Raw genomic sequence first — 18,397 nt, 5'->3', positions numbered from 1 at the left:
TGGGGGAGAAAGAGTGACAAAGAGCAACCTTTTTCTTTCCCCTTTTTCTTGCAGGACCATTGAACAACTTATTCCGTTAATTAACTAAACGACTAACTAACCTTTTTCTCTCTTTCAAACAAAGAATTTAAACCTACCTACTGCCATTTTTCTAATGTAACACCAACCTCTGTTTTTTACTTAAGAGTAAAGCTCGGGTTTTTTCGTTGGTATAAAATAAAATATTTACATGCCATGTTTTCAAGTTTTGTGCAGTTTTGTGCAGGTTTTAAGACATAAAAAATAGGGTGTCTCGGCTAAAAGTTATCCTGGAGAAAGTCATTGCTATGATGAATAGGGTAGGTAACAATCTTGTTATATTTTGGGGTGATGTTATGGATCATGGCCAAAAGGTACACTACATTCATAAAGACTAAAGAAGAATACCAACCAGATTGTAATAATAATAATGAGTTTGGACAATATGAATCAAAGATTGTGATAGAGTGAGTTATTAGTTCTTGATGTAGTAATGGATGATGGAAATTTGAATGTATAAAAATGAGAAAAGAGGATTTGTATGGTTGTTTTTGGGAAGGTGGAGTGGTATGCACTACAGGTGTTTGAGTAAATTGATTTTTGGTGATGGGGATGAAGCATAGCTTTCCAGAAGATGAGAATGCATGTGGTTCCAAGGTTTGATGTGGCTTGCCATCTTCAGAGTTGACAGCATGAATCTGCACATTTTTGCACCAGAAAGTGATGTAAACCTCACAAAGCAGAGTTCATCAATATAATCATATATATTTTAGGCACCACCATGTGAAACTCATAAAGAAAAAGCAATATAGCATATAACTTTAACCTTTCCATAATAACCCTACCTTTCAACCTTTTTTTCCCAGATAACACTATAATTTCAACTATTCAACTTCTACCCTTCACAAATTCCAACCATTCTATTTGTATTTCACACTTTTCACCATTATTGCAGACATCAATAACAAGTACCTCGTAACGTCTTACGTAATTAAACAACTTCCAAACTTTTAGGGGCGTACAAGAAAAACCGAAATAATAATCAATCACTATATGTCATCACAAAATACCATCTTCCTTATTCTTTTCTTTCAAAACTTAATCTCAAAATATTCCTTAAAATTGTCACTTATTCTCTTATGGTTTCAATAAATTCTTTAATTTCACAAAAATATATTGTATTGCCAGTTTCAATATATAATAATATGAAAGTTGTGATCATTAGAAGAAATAAAATCCAACAAGAGAGAAACTACCACGTTCAATAATAAAATGCGTTTAAGACGTGTATTATTATAATAATTACTTATAATAATTAACTTCTTTCTTTTTATGTACTTACGTACTTAGTTTATCAAATTAATAATTCATATAAGGACTAATTAGCTTAAAAAGTATTCCATATTTCCGTGAATTTATATTCTCCTCCTCTCATCAGTCATCATCTTCTTTTACACAATATAATAAATAATAATTATTTTGATCTCCACTTTCACTAAATCATTGTATCTTTTAATTGATTTAAAATTATCAACTAAAAAGACGCGTTAGTAATCTAAATCACTAATCAGTAGCAACTGAGGATGTGACAAATATAATATGTTTGCATTGATGTTTAAAAATCACGGTTATAATGAATCATATTTAACTTGATAATGAAAACAGAGTAGTTTTTATGTTTAAAAAATTGAGAAAAGAAAATGGAATTTGTGGGACACGCGCTTGAGACGAGAGTGATTTAAGTGAAGGAGAGGGGATTACTGAGAAGCACGTTGGCAGTTGCCGGCGGTTATGATGAAGGAAGAGAAAGGCGCCACGTCCAAACCATTTTCCCACTCAGTGTCCACGCTGTGGGTCCCGCTTTAGATGCTCTACCTGTCCTCTTTCTATGCTCCCGAACCTCACTGCTCTGGTACCAAACCACCATTTTGAATATTTTGAACGTTACGTGATCCTCTACTACGTGAATACACAAGTATACCACCATCTCTTTCTTTTATTTGCTGCAAATTTTTTTTTTATTTCTATCCACTTTTAAAACAACAACACCTTTCACAGATCTACTTTTTAGACTATTTTAACAAATTAAATTATAATGCATTCACAGAAAATTTATATAGCTATTTATTATATTTTAAATTTATGGCAAGGTTGTTGATTAATTTTAATTTTTCAATTTAAAGGCTATATATTTTGAGTTAAATAACACTGTAAACAACACTAACTCCCTAAAGGTCTTCTATAGTCATTTAATCTTATATAATGTTTATATTACTTTTTTTATTAGTTAATCATAATATATATATATATATATATATATATATATATATATATATATATTTTGCAAAAATCTTTAAAATAACAATGTGTAAAAAATTAAACTCCTGAGATTATGATTTGCGAAAAATTACCTTTTAAAATTAAGTAAAATAAAAATAAATTTTTCATTTGATAAGTTCCAACAAAATATAACATAAAGAAGCTAAACTTAGGGTAGATTGGAGGATTTTAAATAATTTATATGGTGCTATATAAACAAATTAATTTATATGCGGACCGTATGAAAAAGTTTTATGTTATTTAATCATAAATTTGTTGGTGTTTTTGCGACTATTTCAAACATTGCATTAATGGTAACTTTTAATAATTGTTTAACAGTTAAATGTTTTGTTAAAATAATTTATGAAAAGTAAAATTAATATATTTGTCAAGTGGCATAACTGTGAGTTTTAAATATCACAACAAAAATTCAAAATTTTATCTTCTTTTATAAGTGAGGCAAATGATTTTTTTTAAAAAAATATTGAGTCAAGAAACTTCCCCTGACTTAGATTTTGGATTTATATACACTCTAATTTTTGTATAACAAACACAATATACATGAAATATAAATTGTATAGTTATCTAATTATTGGATCTAATTAATATATTATGTGACTGTTCAAATTAGGTCTAAATTGTTAATAATTATTATTAAACTACTTTAACATTTTTCTCATATTAGGATCAATGTTGCAAAGAGAGTGATTCATGCTTATGAAATGAATGTGATATTTTAAACCCGATGACTTTTCAGGAAACCAGAAACTGCTAAAACAATGTGATGTCACAATGTTATAAAAAAATAATTTTTTTCATAAATACAATAATTTTTGTCTTGAAAAACAAAAATAAACAAACTATGATTTATATGTTTCTACATTCGATTATAATTTATTTGTGTATATTATTATTATTATTGTAGTAGTACTAATAAAATGAACTTGTAGATAATTAATCATGACACGATTTTGTTTATGATATGGTAATGAATCATTAAATTAGCATAATATTTTGTATGATTACATACTACAATTAAATTTATGCTAGTTTTTTCTTATGGGATATTTTTATTACAAGTAATAAATTAAATTCAATTAAAAAGCTTTTATTTATTATATATTTTATGTATTTTTACCTTTTTATGTTAAACTATTCTATATTTTATAATTGAATAGTATGATCATTCATATATAACAATAAATTGTTATTCAAATAAAACAAATTGAGTTACTTGCGATCGAATGGTCATGAAGTTGGATTGGATAGTCATGTAACAAGTAAATTATCTCTAATTTTGAAGAAGTTAAGGTAAAGTTGATTATCTCCAATTAGCCGTCACTAATCAATGGTTCATATTGAAATTTATAAATATATAAGGTAAAGAGGTAAGTGATTTTGTATTTATTGTGTCATTAATGCTTGAACTGTGGAATCTTTACTGACTTTAACATCACATAGGTATACTCCAGGCACAACGGATGAATGGTGGCGTGAAGACGAAAATTCAAACTCCTTTGCAACTCATACGATATTGGACCGTTGACTTTGACTCCCACATCTGAAATATTTTGGCACCCATCATGGGACCTGAGTATTCAACAGACAATGACCATATGGTGACCATGAAAAACATGAGCAACATTGCACCAAAAGAATCAAGAAACCAACAAGATCTGATGGAGATGGTTAGGGCCATGTAGCGCCAAATGCAAGAGATGCAATTGAGGCATAAAAAGGAGTTGGCGCCTCAAAAGATCGAAAACGTGACCATCCACTGATAAAAAACCACCCAACAGTTGGTGTCGTGTGCACCAAGTCAGCATGTTCCCACCATGCAAAGACAGGAATCGTGTAAGACTATTTAGGAAAAAGCACAAGAGCCAGCAACAATAACATAGACAATCCATATGGCCGGTTTGTTACCTTTTACCCCGACTATCATGGAGATGTCCATGCTTGATAGATGGACACCTCCAACGTTTAAGAAGTATGATAGGTAAATTGATCTTGATGAGCATTTAAGGATGTTCGTCAATCTAATAAATTTCAACACGACGAGCGATCTGTTGTGGTACAGAGTCTTCTCTCTCCTCTCTCACTCTCAGTTTCTTTTTCATTATTGTTTTCTTTCCTTTCTTTGAAGAGGTGTATGACATAATGGTCTCTTAATCCAAGCCATCATTTTCAAAGAAACCAATATAACTCCCTTCATAAACGAAGCAAGATATGATTCACCTTTTTCCCCTTTTAGACCACTAAATTCACCACCATAATTCAAGAAGCCTATATATCTTATCTCCCCCGTACATTCCAAAGCAACCCCAACCAAAGAACCATAAAAGACTGTTTTTTAATAAATAAAAATTACTGGCTTATGCTGTTAGCAATGGAGTTGAGGCGACTGTGTTCCAACAACCACTCACTAACCGACAAAGACGTTCTGTCTACTAAAACGAAGTTACTAGATAAATTCTATCATTTACGGTAAAAGATTACGAGAATATTAATTTCAAAGTTTGCAACCTTTTTAAACATTGCGCGGCAATTTTGTCAAAGTTTATCTATAATCCACTTTCGTAATTTCAAAACTTCATCTTAATGCATCAAAACGTTGAATTGTGCATTGTGACGTAATAACTTGATGAGAAAAAAACCAGATGCTTAACATCAGACAGTGACACGACACTGACTGAACGAATTGTTCACAAAATTCCAATGCATCAACACAAAACTGCATAATATTAGGAGCATCTTAAAGGTAGAAGCTGGTCGTCATCATCATCATCATTGGTATTATCTTATTAGAATTATGGAACTAGGATTAATTTAAAAATTCCAACAATTTATAGGGACCCACTGAATTCCTGCATGTTGAAATCAAAGAGCAAAATAATTGTTTGTAACAAAGTTGATTGACTTAAGGTGGTGTTTTGTGGATGAGCATTAAGGAAGTAGACAAACCCAACCACCTCCAACTTCTCAATTACATTTTTTTTTAGTGTTTCAATATTTTTTGAATCCAAAAGGAGGGATTTTATTCTAAGTTATAAGTTAGGCAGAAGAAAATAAGACTGAATTATATATATTTTTTAAGAGTGGGATTGAAATTGTAAAGAATAAAACTGAGGTGTTTCAAGTGACTCTCATCATATCATTTTTGTTTAAGAAAAAATATAGAGAAAAAAAGAGATTATGAGAAGAATACTAGGAGCAGGGTATTCATAAATTTTTGCTTCTTAAACAATTAAACTAAAGAGTGCAGAAAAAATGAAGATAATTATAAGGGAACAAAACAGTGGGAAGCCTTTTTTTCTTCATGTGCATGCGTTTAAGCAGTATCCTTTCAAAAATAAAGTTGGACCAGTAAAAATGGTGGTCCCTGGAACCACCTAAAAAAAGCTTTCAACACCACTCTTCATGGTGTAGCAGCCCTGCAAAATATCAATCACTAATATGGAACTGAATTGTGAAAATACATTAATTTTATAACAATTTTAACACTTTGACAATTTCTTTTACAACAATAATTTGTAATTAATGTATTTTAAATATTTTTTCAAAATATAAATACAAATTTACTAATAAAATAACAACACTTGTCTTATTATAAAAAATTATTAATTTTTTTTTCAAAACATCTTATCCTTCCATGATATTAGTAAAGATTATTGAAAAAAAAAAATATTAGTATTTGTGATTTCTAACAATCATAGGTTGTCAAGATTTTTTATTAGTGGTTGTCGCGATTAAATATGATATGTAACATTTTACACTCATTTAATATATAATATAAAAATAAAATAATTATAATTCTTTTTAAATAAAGTAAAAATGAAAATTAGTAGTGTAAGATAAATATAAAAAATTTAAATGTATTAAAGGATATTATTTTAAATATGGAATACTATATCTTTCTAATCACTCAAATAATTCAACTTCAGATATAGTTTTCCGATATTTTTTTATCCGTTTAATATTTTTTAAGTTTTTAAAATTTTGAAACCTGTCATTTTTTTTTGTCTTCGAGTGTTATTTAATCGAAATTTATTTTTCTTTAAAACAATTCTTAACAATGAAAAACAATGTTTTGGTAAAATTAAGACTGGACTTAAATAATGTAAAAAGATAAAAAAAATATTTTGTTTTTAAATATATTTATTTTTTTCATTTAAAACATTTTTACATATATTTTTAGTGCATATTAGTGTCTCGATTATTTCTTTTTAACAATTTTATTTACACTCTATAAATTATTCACGTCCTCAAAGAATATATCATATCTCAAATCATTCACTATTTATTTTAATCACAATCATCCCTCCTTTCATTTTATGTTTTGAAAAAAATTAAATATTGAGAAAATAGTGTATTTTCTTACTAAAGAAAATTGGTAGATGAGTAGCAAAACACTGGATTAAATAATAAAATGGTAAAACTATCGTGTAACAAGTAATTGGATAATGATACTTAGATAATATTTCTTTTACAATATTTGAACATTATTTACGTGTTGGTTCAAAATTTTCCACAATCAATAATAATAATCATAAACACCAACATAGACCAATCACAGAATGACACGTAGATGATGTTCAAATGTTGTAAAAAAAAGTTGTCTAAATATCATTATTTATATTGATTCTTAATTCCAGACCGAATCCAAATTTACGATAACTTTGTAGTTTTGTTAAAAACATTTTTAATAGAAATTACTTATAAATAAAGTATTATTTTAATATAAGTTATTTGAAATTGAAGAAAAGTTAGTATGTTAATTTTAGCTTTAAGCAACCTATATACGAAAGCATTCTCTTCAATGTAAAACCACTCATATATGTAAGATTCATGTCAAAATAATATTTTATTCACAAACAAATTTTATAGGTGCTATTGAAAATATTCTAAGAAGCTAAAGAAAAAGTAATCCTAATAGTTAACAAAATTATACATTTTGAAAAGGAAAACTATAATTTATTGTAGATTAATGCTTTATTTGTTACCATGTATCTGGATCATGATAATGAATGGAGATAAACTCTTTAGCATGTGTTCCATTGTTTGGATAAATTAATTGAGAAAAAAAAAAGAGGAGTTGGAATTCATGTACTATTTATAAATATTTTGTTTATACAATGATTTTTTCCATTCATCTCACTTTTTTATTTAAAAGTGTTCATAAAATTTTATACAATAGTTGTTTTTTTTTTTTCTCAGTAAAGTAACTGTAAAAATAAATACTATTATTCACCTCTTTTTCTTTTTCACAATTATACTATAAATATTTATGATCTGGAAGGGTTTGCGAAATATCCAACAAAGATTGAAGTGCACGCGCCTTGGGATGAAGTGAAAGAAAAGATGATGGAAATGAGAACGGAGTTAGGAAACAAAACAAAACATTAATAGGTGTTTATTAAAGTTTAAAACATGGGAACGTGTAGGTTCGGAATATAGAGAGGTTCGGAGTTGAGGCATGGGAAGGTGAGAAGCAAAGCAACAGAGTGGTGGAGGGTATAAAGTGGATACAGAAAGAAAGAAAGAGAGAAAGAGAGAGGAAGAAGCATTTGAGTTGTTTGAGTACCACTTTGTATCTGTACAGAGAAAGAGAAAAGCAAAAGGTCAAATTGAGAATCTCTGTGTGTTTGAATTGGTAACAAAGAAACCTCAGCAACACTGAACACCATCATCATCATCATCATCATCATCATCAAAGTGTTAAAATCAGAGAGACATAAAGAGAGCGAGTGAGAGTGAGAGAGAACAGACTCAACTTTTATTATATCTCTGCATTGCTTCTCTGTAGTTACTCATCGATATTATTTCCTTTTTCTTTTCGGGTGCTGTGGAATCCAGCTTCTGGTGAGGACAATGTTGATGAGTTGAATTGCTGAGCATAGTCCCTTGTGGGATATAGAGAATTTAGCTTAAAGCTCGGTTGGTGTGTGGTGTTGTTTATTATGGCGGCATTGTCGTTTTCAGTGGCATCCGTTGTGGAAGATGTGCTTCAACAGCACGGTACTCGCCTCAAAGATCTTGATTTGGAATCTAGAAAAGCGGAAGAAGCTGGTAATTTCCCGTTATTTTTTCTGGGATTTTTTCAAAATTCGTTGCATTTCGTTGTAGTGTTTGATTGTTCCAGGTCTAGTTGTCATGTTTTACCATGAACTTGTTTAATTACAATCCTTTTTTGCTATGATAGTTTTGCTTTTACTGAAGCTTAGCGGCTTGGTTCATGCCAGTTTCTTGTGAAATAGTTATCCTAAGATTGAAAGTATTTGAAATGCAGCATTCAGAAGGTATGAAGCAGCAGGGTGGCTGAGGAAAATGGTTGGAGTTGTTGCAGCTAAGGATTTGCCAGCAGAGCCCTCTGAGGAAGAGTTTAGGCTTGGTCTGAGAAGTGGGATGATTCTCTGTAATGTCCTTAATAAGGTTCAACCTGGTGCTGTACCGAAGGTGAGCATTGTCTTAATTTCTTTTATACTCGCTTTTAAGTTCTCCATTATTTGCTAATGTAAACTCTGTATTACTCTTAAAGGTTGTGGAGAGTCCTCTTAGTTCTGCACTAATGCCTGATGGGGCACCCTTATCGGCATATCAGTATTTTGAAAACGTGAGGAACTTTCTGGTGGCTGTGCACGAAATTGGAATTCCTACCTTTGAGTCATCTGATCTTGAACAAGTATGTACATTACCACATACATATTTCAGTTTCAAAACTGAGTGACAAATGTGTGGTGAACTGAATTTTCAATGATAAATATAACAACAGATAATTCCTTGGCACTTCGTAACACTGAGTACTTGGAAATTGGAAGTTTGATAGTGTTTCGTGTTAGTTTTCTACTAAATTATTGATTTGCGTTTCAGGGAGGAAAATCAGCCAGGATTGTGAACAGTGTCTTAGCCCTTAAGTCCTATAGTGAATGGAAACAGACTGGGAGTAATGGTGTGTGGAAATTTGGTGGAACTGTCAAACCCACAATCTGTGCAAAATCTTTTGTGAGAAAAAACTCTGAGCCATTTACTAATTCTTTGTCGAGAAACTCGTCCATCAATGAAAAATCCACTAATGCTCTCACATCTGATATCGAGTCTAATAAAATGGTTGGTAAGCTTTATTTTTGGCCTTGGCCTGTTGGCTGTATTTGTATAGTTGAACAGAAATAATAACTAAATGAATTTTTGTTTTCATTTTTACACATGCAGTCCAGGTCTCATTCTTTGAGTATGCTTGTTCGTGCAGTACTATTAGATAAGAAGCCTGAAGAAGTTCCACTGGTAAGGGGCTACTATTTTCTGTATTTCACAAGATAATTTTATTTATGTAATAACTCTACCGATATTTATCATCTAGTCTTGCATTCACGCATTTCAATCTTGTCATCTGTAATTCAAAAGAGCTTTTGAGATTGCTTGCTCTAAGTTGCATTGTCTTCTCCGTGGAACAGTTAGTCGAATCAGTCTTAAACAAGGTAGTAGAGGAGTTTGAGCATCGCGTTGCTAGCCAGGGAGAACAGGTACAATACCATTTCACCTTATTAATATATAATGTCATTCTTTTTAGGTTGATGGTGCGTAAGTTTTTGTACAGTACATGGATCCATTAGTAGGAAAGAAAAACTTGTTAGTTGATCATTTTGACAAGCTGTATTCTTGGTAATTTATTAATCTTTTGATTCGTAGACTAAACTTTTAAGAGGTGCTGCGTCCCAAGGCAATGGATCTGTATCAAAGTTTGTTGTGGCAGATAAAAAGGTAATAGTACTGACCCCATGCTTAACATATTCGAAAACCTTCTTCAAATTTGAAAATGCTGATACTTACCCAGTTCTTTAATTGACTAGATGGAAAACAATATTCCTTCAGTAACAAAGAAAGAAGGATTCCTCCATAAAACCCTTGTTGACGATGAGGAATCAAAAAGACAACTTTTGAAGCAGCAAGTGTTCTTTGATCAACAGCAAAAAGATATTCAAGTAGGGAGCAGCTAAGATAATACTAGTCTTTTTCAACTTAGCAATTTTTTTATTTACAAGTAAAATATTGCCTTCTGTGTCTTTTTAAGGAACTAAAGCATACAATTCAAACCACCAAAGCTGGTATGAAGTTCCTGCAAATTAAGTTTCATGAGGAGTTCTCCAATCTAGGTAACATTATGCTTCTGATTAATTTAAGTTCTTTTCTATATCTTTTCATTCCTATATAATGTGCATTACCATTGGTGAATAAGGTGCTGCATCTTATTTGATTTTCCATTTCTCTTTATAGGCAAGCACGTTCATGGCTTAGCTCATGCTGCCTCTGGATACCATAGAGTACTTGAAGAAAATCGCAAACTATACAATCAAGTCCAGGATCTTAAGGGTAAATTGCTGATTTACTGGCTTCTTTAAGATTATCATTAGTTATATTTGTCTCGATAAAGCTAAGATGGTTAATTTTGTTTGATCAGGAAGTATTAGAGTGTACTGTCGGGTAAGACCCTTTTTATCAACACATCCAATTTATTCGAGCACAGTGGATAATATAGAAGATGGATCTATCACAATTAGTATTCCTTCAAAGAATGGGAAAGGGCGCAGATCCTTCAACTTCAACAAAGTATTTGGACCGGCTGCATCCCAAGGTTGGTTTGGTTTTCAATTTCAGTTATATCAGGATCACTATGTGTAAGTAAATATTGATAAAAATTCTTGTCTTGCTTTCAGCGGAGGTCTTCTCTGATATGCAGCCACTCATTAGGTCTGTTCTTGATGGTTACAATGTTTGCATATTTGCTTACGGTCAAACAGGATCGGGAAAAACTTACACAATGGTAAGTTACTCTTAGTTGTCAGTTGTCACCTAAAAATACTCGAAATTTTAGTGACACTTTTCTTATTTATGTTTTTTATTTTTTCTCGTAGACTGGACCGAAAGAGATTACAGAGAAAAGCCAAGGTGTAAATTACAGGGCCCTAAGTGATTTATTTCTTACAGCAGATCAAAGAAGAGACACTTTTTGCTATGATGTGTCTGTTCAAATGATTGAGATTTACAATGAGCAAGTCAGAGATCTATTGGTTACCGATGGATCAAACAAAAGATATCCTTTTAGTTGTTACATTAAAATGATTAAGTATACATGTGTAACTGCCTTTTCTGTTTTGAATAGTTTTTATCAAGCATAGGATGAAAACAACCATTACTGATGAAGCATTTTTTTCTTAACCATTTATTACGTTGGAAATTCGTAGTAATTCTCATAGAGGGCTCAGTGTACCAGATGCATGCCTAGTTCCAGTATCATCAACAAGAGATGTTATTGAACTGATGAACCTGGGCCAAAGGAATCGTGCAGTTGGTGCCACAGCCCTTAATGACCGTAGTAGCAGATCACACAGGTATATCCCTATTAATTGTCCTGTCGTCCACTCTTGTTTATTTAGTGTTTTTCTTAAATGAAACAGTTAACCATTGACTTCTTAAATTATCAAATTTGGCAGTTGCTTGACTGTTCATGTTCAAGGAAGAGATTTAACATCAGGAACTATTCTACGTGGATGCATGCATCTGGTTGACTTGGCAGGAAGTGAGAGAGTTGACAAATCCGAGGCCACAGGAGACAGGTTGAAAGAGGCTCAGCATATTAACAAATCTCTTTCAGCTTTGGGTGATGTCATTGCTTCCCTTGCTCAAAGGAACCAACATGTTCCTTACAGAAATAGTAAGCTCACACAGCTACTCCAAGATTCACTTGGTAAGCTTTAAGACGCTAGTTCTGTACACTTTTCTATTCTTGGATACACAATTTTCTGCAATTTGATCATTACGTTGGTTGGCGTTTATTTCAGGAGGACAGGCCAAAACACTTATGTTTGTTCACATCAGTCCAGAGGTCGATGCAGTTGGAGAAACAATTAGCACCTTAAAATTTGCAGAAAGAGTTGCTACTGTTGAACTTGGTGCTGCTCGAGTAAACAAGGATGGGGAAGATGTCAAAGAGCTCAAAGAACAGGTTGATATTCAAATTTGACCACAGTAGCTCTTCAGAATAATCTTAGAAAGTCTTAGCACTTTAGTTAAGCTAAATTTATGAAAATTTATGAATAATGTTTCAGATAGCCAGCCTCAAAGCAGCATTGGCACGAAAGGACGGTGAATCTCAACATTCTTTGTCTGGAAGTTCTGAAAAATATAGGACATTGGCTAGTGAGTCATCGCCTTATCATGCAAACCAGAGGGGAATTGTGAGTGATCGCCTAGGATGCCGGCAACCAATGGTTGATGTCGGAAACATAGAGGTATTATGTATACTGCATTTTTTCTGTTTTGATCAGAATTCTAATTTCCTCTACTCTGCAAGAATCGATTTATATGTAGGAAAAAAGCAATCCCCTTGCAAATACTGAGATGTTTCTGGATAAGAACATGTTTGTTAATGAAAAAAAGTATACAAACCTCAAAATTAAGTTAAATGTGCATAGCCCCTCCTTATACAAATTTGCACTTCAAGAAAAAAGCTGGGTCCTCAAAATTATGTAACAGCCCAAACAGTTCCATGAATCTGAACAATCAATTTACTTATGGTTCGTTGAACATTGATCCTGCAGCTTCACAGTAATACCCCATTGAGACAAAAGAGTCAAAGCTATGATTTTGATGAGATGTCTACGAATTCACCACCCTGGCCACCAGTGAACAATCCTGGACAAAACTACCGGGAGGATGACAGAGAAACTGGTTCAGGAGAGTGGGTTGATAAAGTCATGGTAAACAAGCAAGATGCAAACAAAACTGACAACATCTTAGGCTGTTGGGAAGCAGACAGTGGAAACTTATCCGAGGTGTTTTATCAGAAGTATCTCCAAGATTCTTCTAAAATGTACTCAGATGGATCCTACAACATGTTCATGGGGCACAACCAATTTAAGATTGCTGGTTCAGATGACATGGATGATCTTGATGATACAACCACCGATTCCTCGGAGCCTGACTTGCTTTGGCAATTTAATAATTCCAAGCTTACAACCATAGCCAATGGTAATGGATCAAAGGCTAGGAGACCTGTCTCTAAGCCAACAAATAGCCCAATATTGAGGTAATGCTTTTTTATTCTAAAGAGAAATAGTCATGTTTTTCTGTAGCTTATATTTTCTTTTTTAGATTAAGATGAAAGAAACATGCATGGTGATAACTTAATTGATGTAATTTTTGCAGCAAGAATAATTCTTCTCTTGGTCCTTCACCTTCACGAAAACAACCAAATGGCGTGTTACATCGAACAGGAAGACATCCAGCTCCAGTGGACATGAAACGCAAAACTGGTAGTAGAAAGTAAGCATGTTATTTATATTGGACATTAAAAGGGTGATTTTTGTTTCTTTCAATTTTTTAGATGGAGAGCTTTTGCAATAATTTTTTGTTGGGTTTATGCTTGTAAGTTTTGTAAGCTGTATTTACACAGATAATGGAGGCAATAATGCCCATTGCTTCTACCATGGGATCCATCACGTTTTTCCTTTTTTCATCTTACACTCTAGTTTTTAGGTCATGTAAAAATTTCAAAACGACTGCAATGGTCAAAATTACAACAATGATCTGATTTGTAAAGTTTATTTTTTTTCTTGTTTTGGTTGCTCCTTTTGAATTTTCTTCTATTTCTACTCATCCATATATAACATCATGAAACGTGAATTTATTATGTTAGGAATTTTTTATTTTAAAATGTAAATTTGAAAAAATAACACAAACTTAATTAGATTTCTGTTTTACTTTTATTTTAACTAGTTTTTTTTTAACGAAATAAAATATAATTATTTATTAAAAGGTAGCAAATATTGTAATAAGGGATGTAAAAAATTGTGCCTTAGTAATTAATCCGTTGTATTTTTAATTTAGGAGACAACATTGTAGTATTTTTTCACTTCATGAAAAAATTAGGAAAAAAATACACCAAAAACTCATTATTATCAACAAATTATTTATCATGTAAAACTTAAATAGTTCACCAATTACTTAGTAAAGTTTAGATAATCACATTTTTTTGCTTGTTATTTAGTTGACAACATATTCATACACTAGCATACTGATTGATTATTGTCTTTTTTTCATTTTAATGTAGGTTAAACAATCAACTTGCATTTATTGAATTCATAGTATCTTGAGAAACTTAGAGACTTATGATGGTCTAAATGATAAATTATGCATAAAAGAAGCTAATAATATGTTTGTACTTTCGATGTTGAAAATAATTTGTTAAATAACTCAATTTAATTGAGTTGTAACTTGTAACAACATCCACATTCTACAAACCATTAATTCATTGAACAGATTATTAAGAAAAACAAAAACAAAGTAAAAACAACTTATTTATTAGATTTTTTTTCTTATAAACCAACTCCATAAGTGTGTCTATGACAAAATTTTATGTATGAAACTGGAAAATTAATATAACTATATTAAATATTAGAAAAATAATTAAATATAAATAATAATTATGATAATGATAATTATAATAATAGATAGAAATGAAAATTGATAAAGTCCTGATCATAAAAGTAAGAATATAAGATAACATTGTAAATGAGAAAATAACTAAAGAAAATGTTTCCAATAAGTTAGATGTATAAAATCTTGTACATGGTAACATGTTATAAAATAAAGCTTATAATAGAAAAAAGAAAAAGAATTGAAGAAAAGAGAACAAAATCTAATTTTTAATATATTTTTCTTTCAAAAAATTCATATTTATAATTAAAGAATACAAACATTACAAATAGTTAATATATATGGTCAAATTTGTCGGAAGTTAGGCAAATTCAGTGTATATAATAATTAATATATATTATTAAATTTGTTAAAAATTCCACGTTGACTAAAGATAAGATTAATTTAATATATATAAATGGATCACCTTACAAATCGATTTTATGAAATTAAATTAGACTTAAAATTTACTACTGATATGATATAAATTAGAGTTTATCTTAGTACAATAGTAAATTTTATAAACATTAGTTAAATCCAAACTCGCCATTTTAAAATGATATCATAAATTATTTTAAATATATTTAGAGTGACCTATGATGTGGATTACGTAACGAGGTATATTAGAAAAAAAAATATCAATTTCATATCTAATAGAAATTAACTTAAAATGAATATATATATATATATATATATATATATATATATATATATATAATCAATAACTTAAACAAATTAATTAGAAATAAAATATGTAACTTTTGTAAACTTTTTATCAAAACCTTAATTTAAAAAATGTAACAATGTAATTTTTGAAAAGTTCTGACAGACTTATAAATCCTCCACCTTTTTTAAAATGTAACGACGTGATTCATTTATGTATTTAAATTGATATAGTTACTTTTATGAATTGTTATTATGCATTGGTTATAAATTATATCATGCTTAAATTAATTTCGCAATATTTATAATTTTATTTTATTGTTAATTGGGTTAAGAAAAAACATCACGTTGCTGTAATTTTTATAATTACGAGACTTAGTTGAACTTTTTTTTATTAATAAGGAACCAGATGAAATAAAATAAAATAAATTAATATTAGAAGTAAAAACGTAGTTATTTTCATCTTGCAATTAGATATCTTTGTTCCAAAGACAATTATGAATGTAATCTAACAATATCTGCATAATACTCCAATTTAGAATGAAATTTGTACTTTTCTTTTTTAATCAGTGATGATTGTTTTTAGGTCATACATAATCATTATATCACTTCAATTTATATAAGTGATATTTTTTTATTTAAAATTTTAAAATAATGAATTTGTAGGCTTTTATTCTGATATCGTACTTAAATTTTTATATTTATTTAGATTTAAACTTATATTTAAATTTTTAATAATTATTTTTTAAATACATTAATTTTAATATTTTAAAATATATTAAAAGAAATTTAATATATTAAACATAGAGTATGTTAAATGAATAATAGATAAAGAATATAAAAAATTCTGCAGAATGTGCATTCCATTCATAATTATCAATATAGACTTTCAACTTGGAACTAAATTATTCATTGGTAGATGTCTTTAATTATTGTAAAGTTTGCATCGTTCTTTCAATTGTTTTAAAGGAAGAATAATTATGAAATTTGTTGATTTGTATAGAAGAGGAGATATTGTATTTGTGTAAAGTAGAGCACTATTTTAAAGGTGTTTGAATTTATGCTTACCATGTATGTATGTACATTGTACTCGCAATAACAACATTCTCTTGCAATATTTCATTTTTGGAAAACATTGTTTAGGAATATTTTAAAAAAGTTTTGTATTACTATTTTTATATTAGCGATGACATTTGGTTCTAATTATTTTGTATTTTTAAAATTTAATTCATATTATCATTGAATTATAACTAGTAAATTTAAGCCTAATTCAGTTTTATAAAAGTGATTTGTAAAATGGGTGTACATTCATTTATATATTATAAATTAGTTATATTTTTAATCGATATAAGACTTTTAACACACATCTCACGTTAAAGTATATAAATTTTGTTAAGATAGACTCTAACATATGGCTATGATACTATGTTAAGATGTAGATTTTAAATATAACTCATTATGTGTCCTCTTTGTATAGTGTATATAATTAATTCAATGAAAAATAATTGAATTAAAATAAGCACCGATTTAAAAGAATTATTTTAATTTAAAAAATAATAAAATTTAAATTAAGAGTAACTTAAATGATCATCGTGATTGAAGCATCAACATGTCGTTCGAAGTTGTGTCTATGTGTTTTTTCTATTGAGCATAGCGATTCATCCAACCTCTCCTATGGCAGCGATCACTTGCATTAAGATCACCTCCTCCTCCTCTTTGTGGATTTGGGTGTGTTGCCTTTATCGGAAAACCTTCGATTTTATGGTTTTTCTCTCTCATCTTCATGTATGTCTTTGATGACTGCAACCTAAGGTTTTACTACTAATTTGTCTTATTCCTCAATCTATACTAATTACATTAATGGACATCTAACCATTAATAAAAATGCGATGGTGCTAATTATGTGATCACTATAACATCTCCTAGATGAAACAACACATTTGTCACCATTTTCAAACTAAAGATCTTGACAAACTCAGGTACTTCTTTAGGATTGAGAAAACACAATCCAACAGTGGTATTATTATATTTCAAAGGAATTATGCATTGGATGTTTTGGAAGACATTCGGTTGATGAACTCAAAATTTGCTGAGACATCTGTGGATCCTAATACCAAACTCCTACCAAGTCAAGGGGATTCTTTCTCATATGTTGAGGAAAATTGAACTACCTTATTGTTACTCATCCTGACATTTCTTCTACAGTTAGTATGGTGAATCAAATTCTCAATTCCCCATTGCAGATCATTAGAATGTAGTAATTTGTATATTAAAGTACATTAAAGGATCTCCTAAAAAATGTTTGCTATATGGTCACAATAATCATATTAAAATTGTTTGTTATTTAGATGCTGACTGAGTAAGATCTTCTTCTGGTAGAAAATCTACTTTCGGATACTGTGTTTTCATTAGAGGTAACTTGATTTCTTGGAGAGTAAGAAACAAAATGTTGTTGCAAGATCTAGTGCAAAAGCAAAATATAGAGTTTTGGCCTCGACCACTTGTGAACTCATGTGGCTTAAACAATTACTTAAATAATTACAATTTGGATATGTCACTTAAATTACACTTATATGTGACAATCAAACTACTTTTCATATAAGCTCTAATGATTGTCTTTCAAGAAAGGATCAAACACATTGAGATTGATTGTCATTTTGTTCGAGAAAAGATTGTATCCAGAGACATCAAAACTAAGTTTGTTAACTTAAGTGATGAGTTAACAATTATTTTCATTAAATTTTGGGTTAAATATGTTTTTCATCCTTTAACTTTCAGTGAAAATTGGAATCAGTCCCTCTTCAAAACTTTGACCTAATTTAGTTTCCCAATTTTAGAAATGTATGAATTTAGTCCTTTTAACCAAAATTTATTAACTTTATTTGATGTTTCAAATGTTTCTCAGTCAAGATTGAAGCAAAAATGT

General features: G+C 30.1%; 1 protein-coding gene across 2 annotated transcripts; it reads left to right on the top strand.

Annotated features, from left to right (window-relative positions):
• The first annotated feature begins 7,862 nt into the window (after window positions 1-7,862).
• Window positions 7,863-13,932, top strand: LOC106772447 (kinesin-like protein KIN-14I). Of its 2 annotated transcripts, none has more exons than XM_014658851.2 (20): window positions 7,863-8,084; window positions 8,194-8,406; window positions 8,627-8,793; window positions 8,876-9,019; window positions 9,208-9,444; window positions 9,547-9,618; window positions 9,789-9,857; window positions 10,024-10,095; window positions 10,185-10,316; window positions 10,406-10,487; window positions 10,609-10,704; window positions 10,793-10,966; window positions 11,049-11,155; window positions 11,247-11,425; window positions 11,562-11,723; window positions 11,826-12,079; window positions 12,174-12,337; window positions 12,441-12,623; window positions 12,933-13,420; window positions 13,540-13,932. In XM_014658851.2, exons 2-20 carry the CDS (start codon window positions 8,298-8,300, stop codon window positions 13,658-13,660), a joined length of 3,012 nt encoding a protein of 1,003 aa, XP_014514337.1. In that variant the 5' UTR covers window positions 7,863-8,084; window positions 8,194-8,297; the 3' UTR covers window positions 13,661-13,932. The 2 variants fall into 2 exon arrangements, with proteins under 2 accessions (XP_014514337.1, XP_014514335.1); XM_014658849.2 differs by having other exon boundaries at window positions 7,863-8,090.
• Window positions 13,933-18,397: the final 4,465 nt, after the last annotated feature.

The sequence above is a fragment of the Vigna radiata genome, chromosome 8, assembly GCF_000741045.1.
Source record: "Vigna radiata var. radiata cultivar VC1973A chromosome 8, Vradiata_ver6, whole genome shotgun sequence".
Lineage (NCBI taxonomy): Eukaryota > Viridiplantae > Streptophyta > Magnoliopsida > Fabales > Fabaceae > Vigna > Vigna radiata.
The sequence above is the reverse complement of the archived record's forward strand: the minus strand, read 5'-3'. Positions and strand labels throughout refer to the sequence as shown.

Excerpts from the sequence above, each read along its gene's own strand:
- LOC106772447 (XM_014658851.2), top strand. The coding sequence starts at position 8,298 with ATGGCGGCATTGTCGTTTTCAGTGGCATCCGTTGTGGAAGATGTGCTT. Across the intron at positions 10,317-10,405 it reads AACAGCAAAAAGATATTCAA|GAACTAAAGCATACAATTCA; the intron begins GTAGGGAGCAGC and ends TGTCTTTTTAAG. Across the intron at positions 13,421-13,539 it reads ACAAATAGCCCAATATTGAG|CAAGAATAATTCTTCTCTTG; the intron begins GTAATGCTTTTT and ends TAATTTTTGCAG.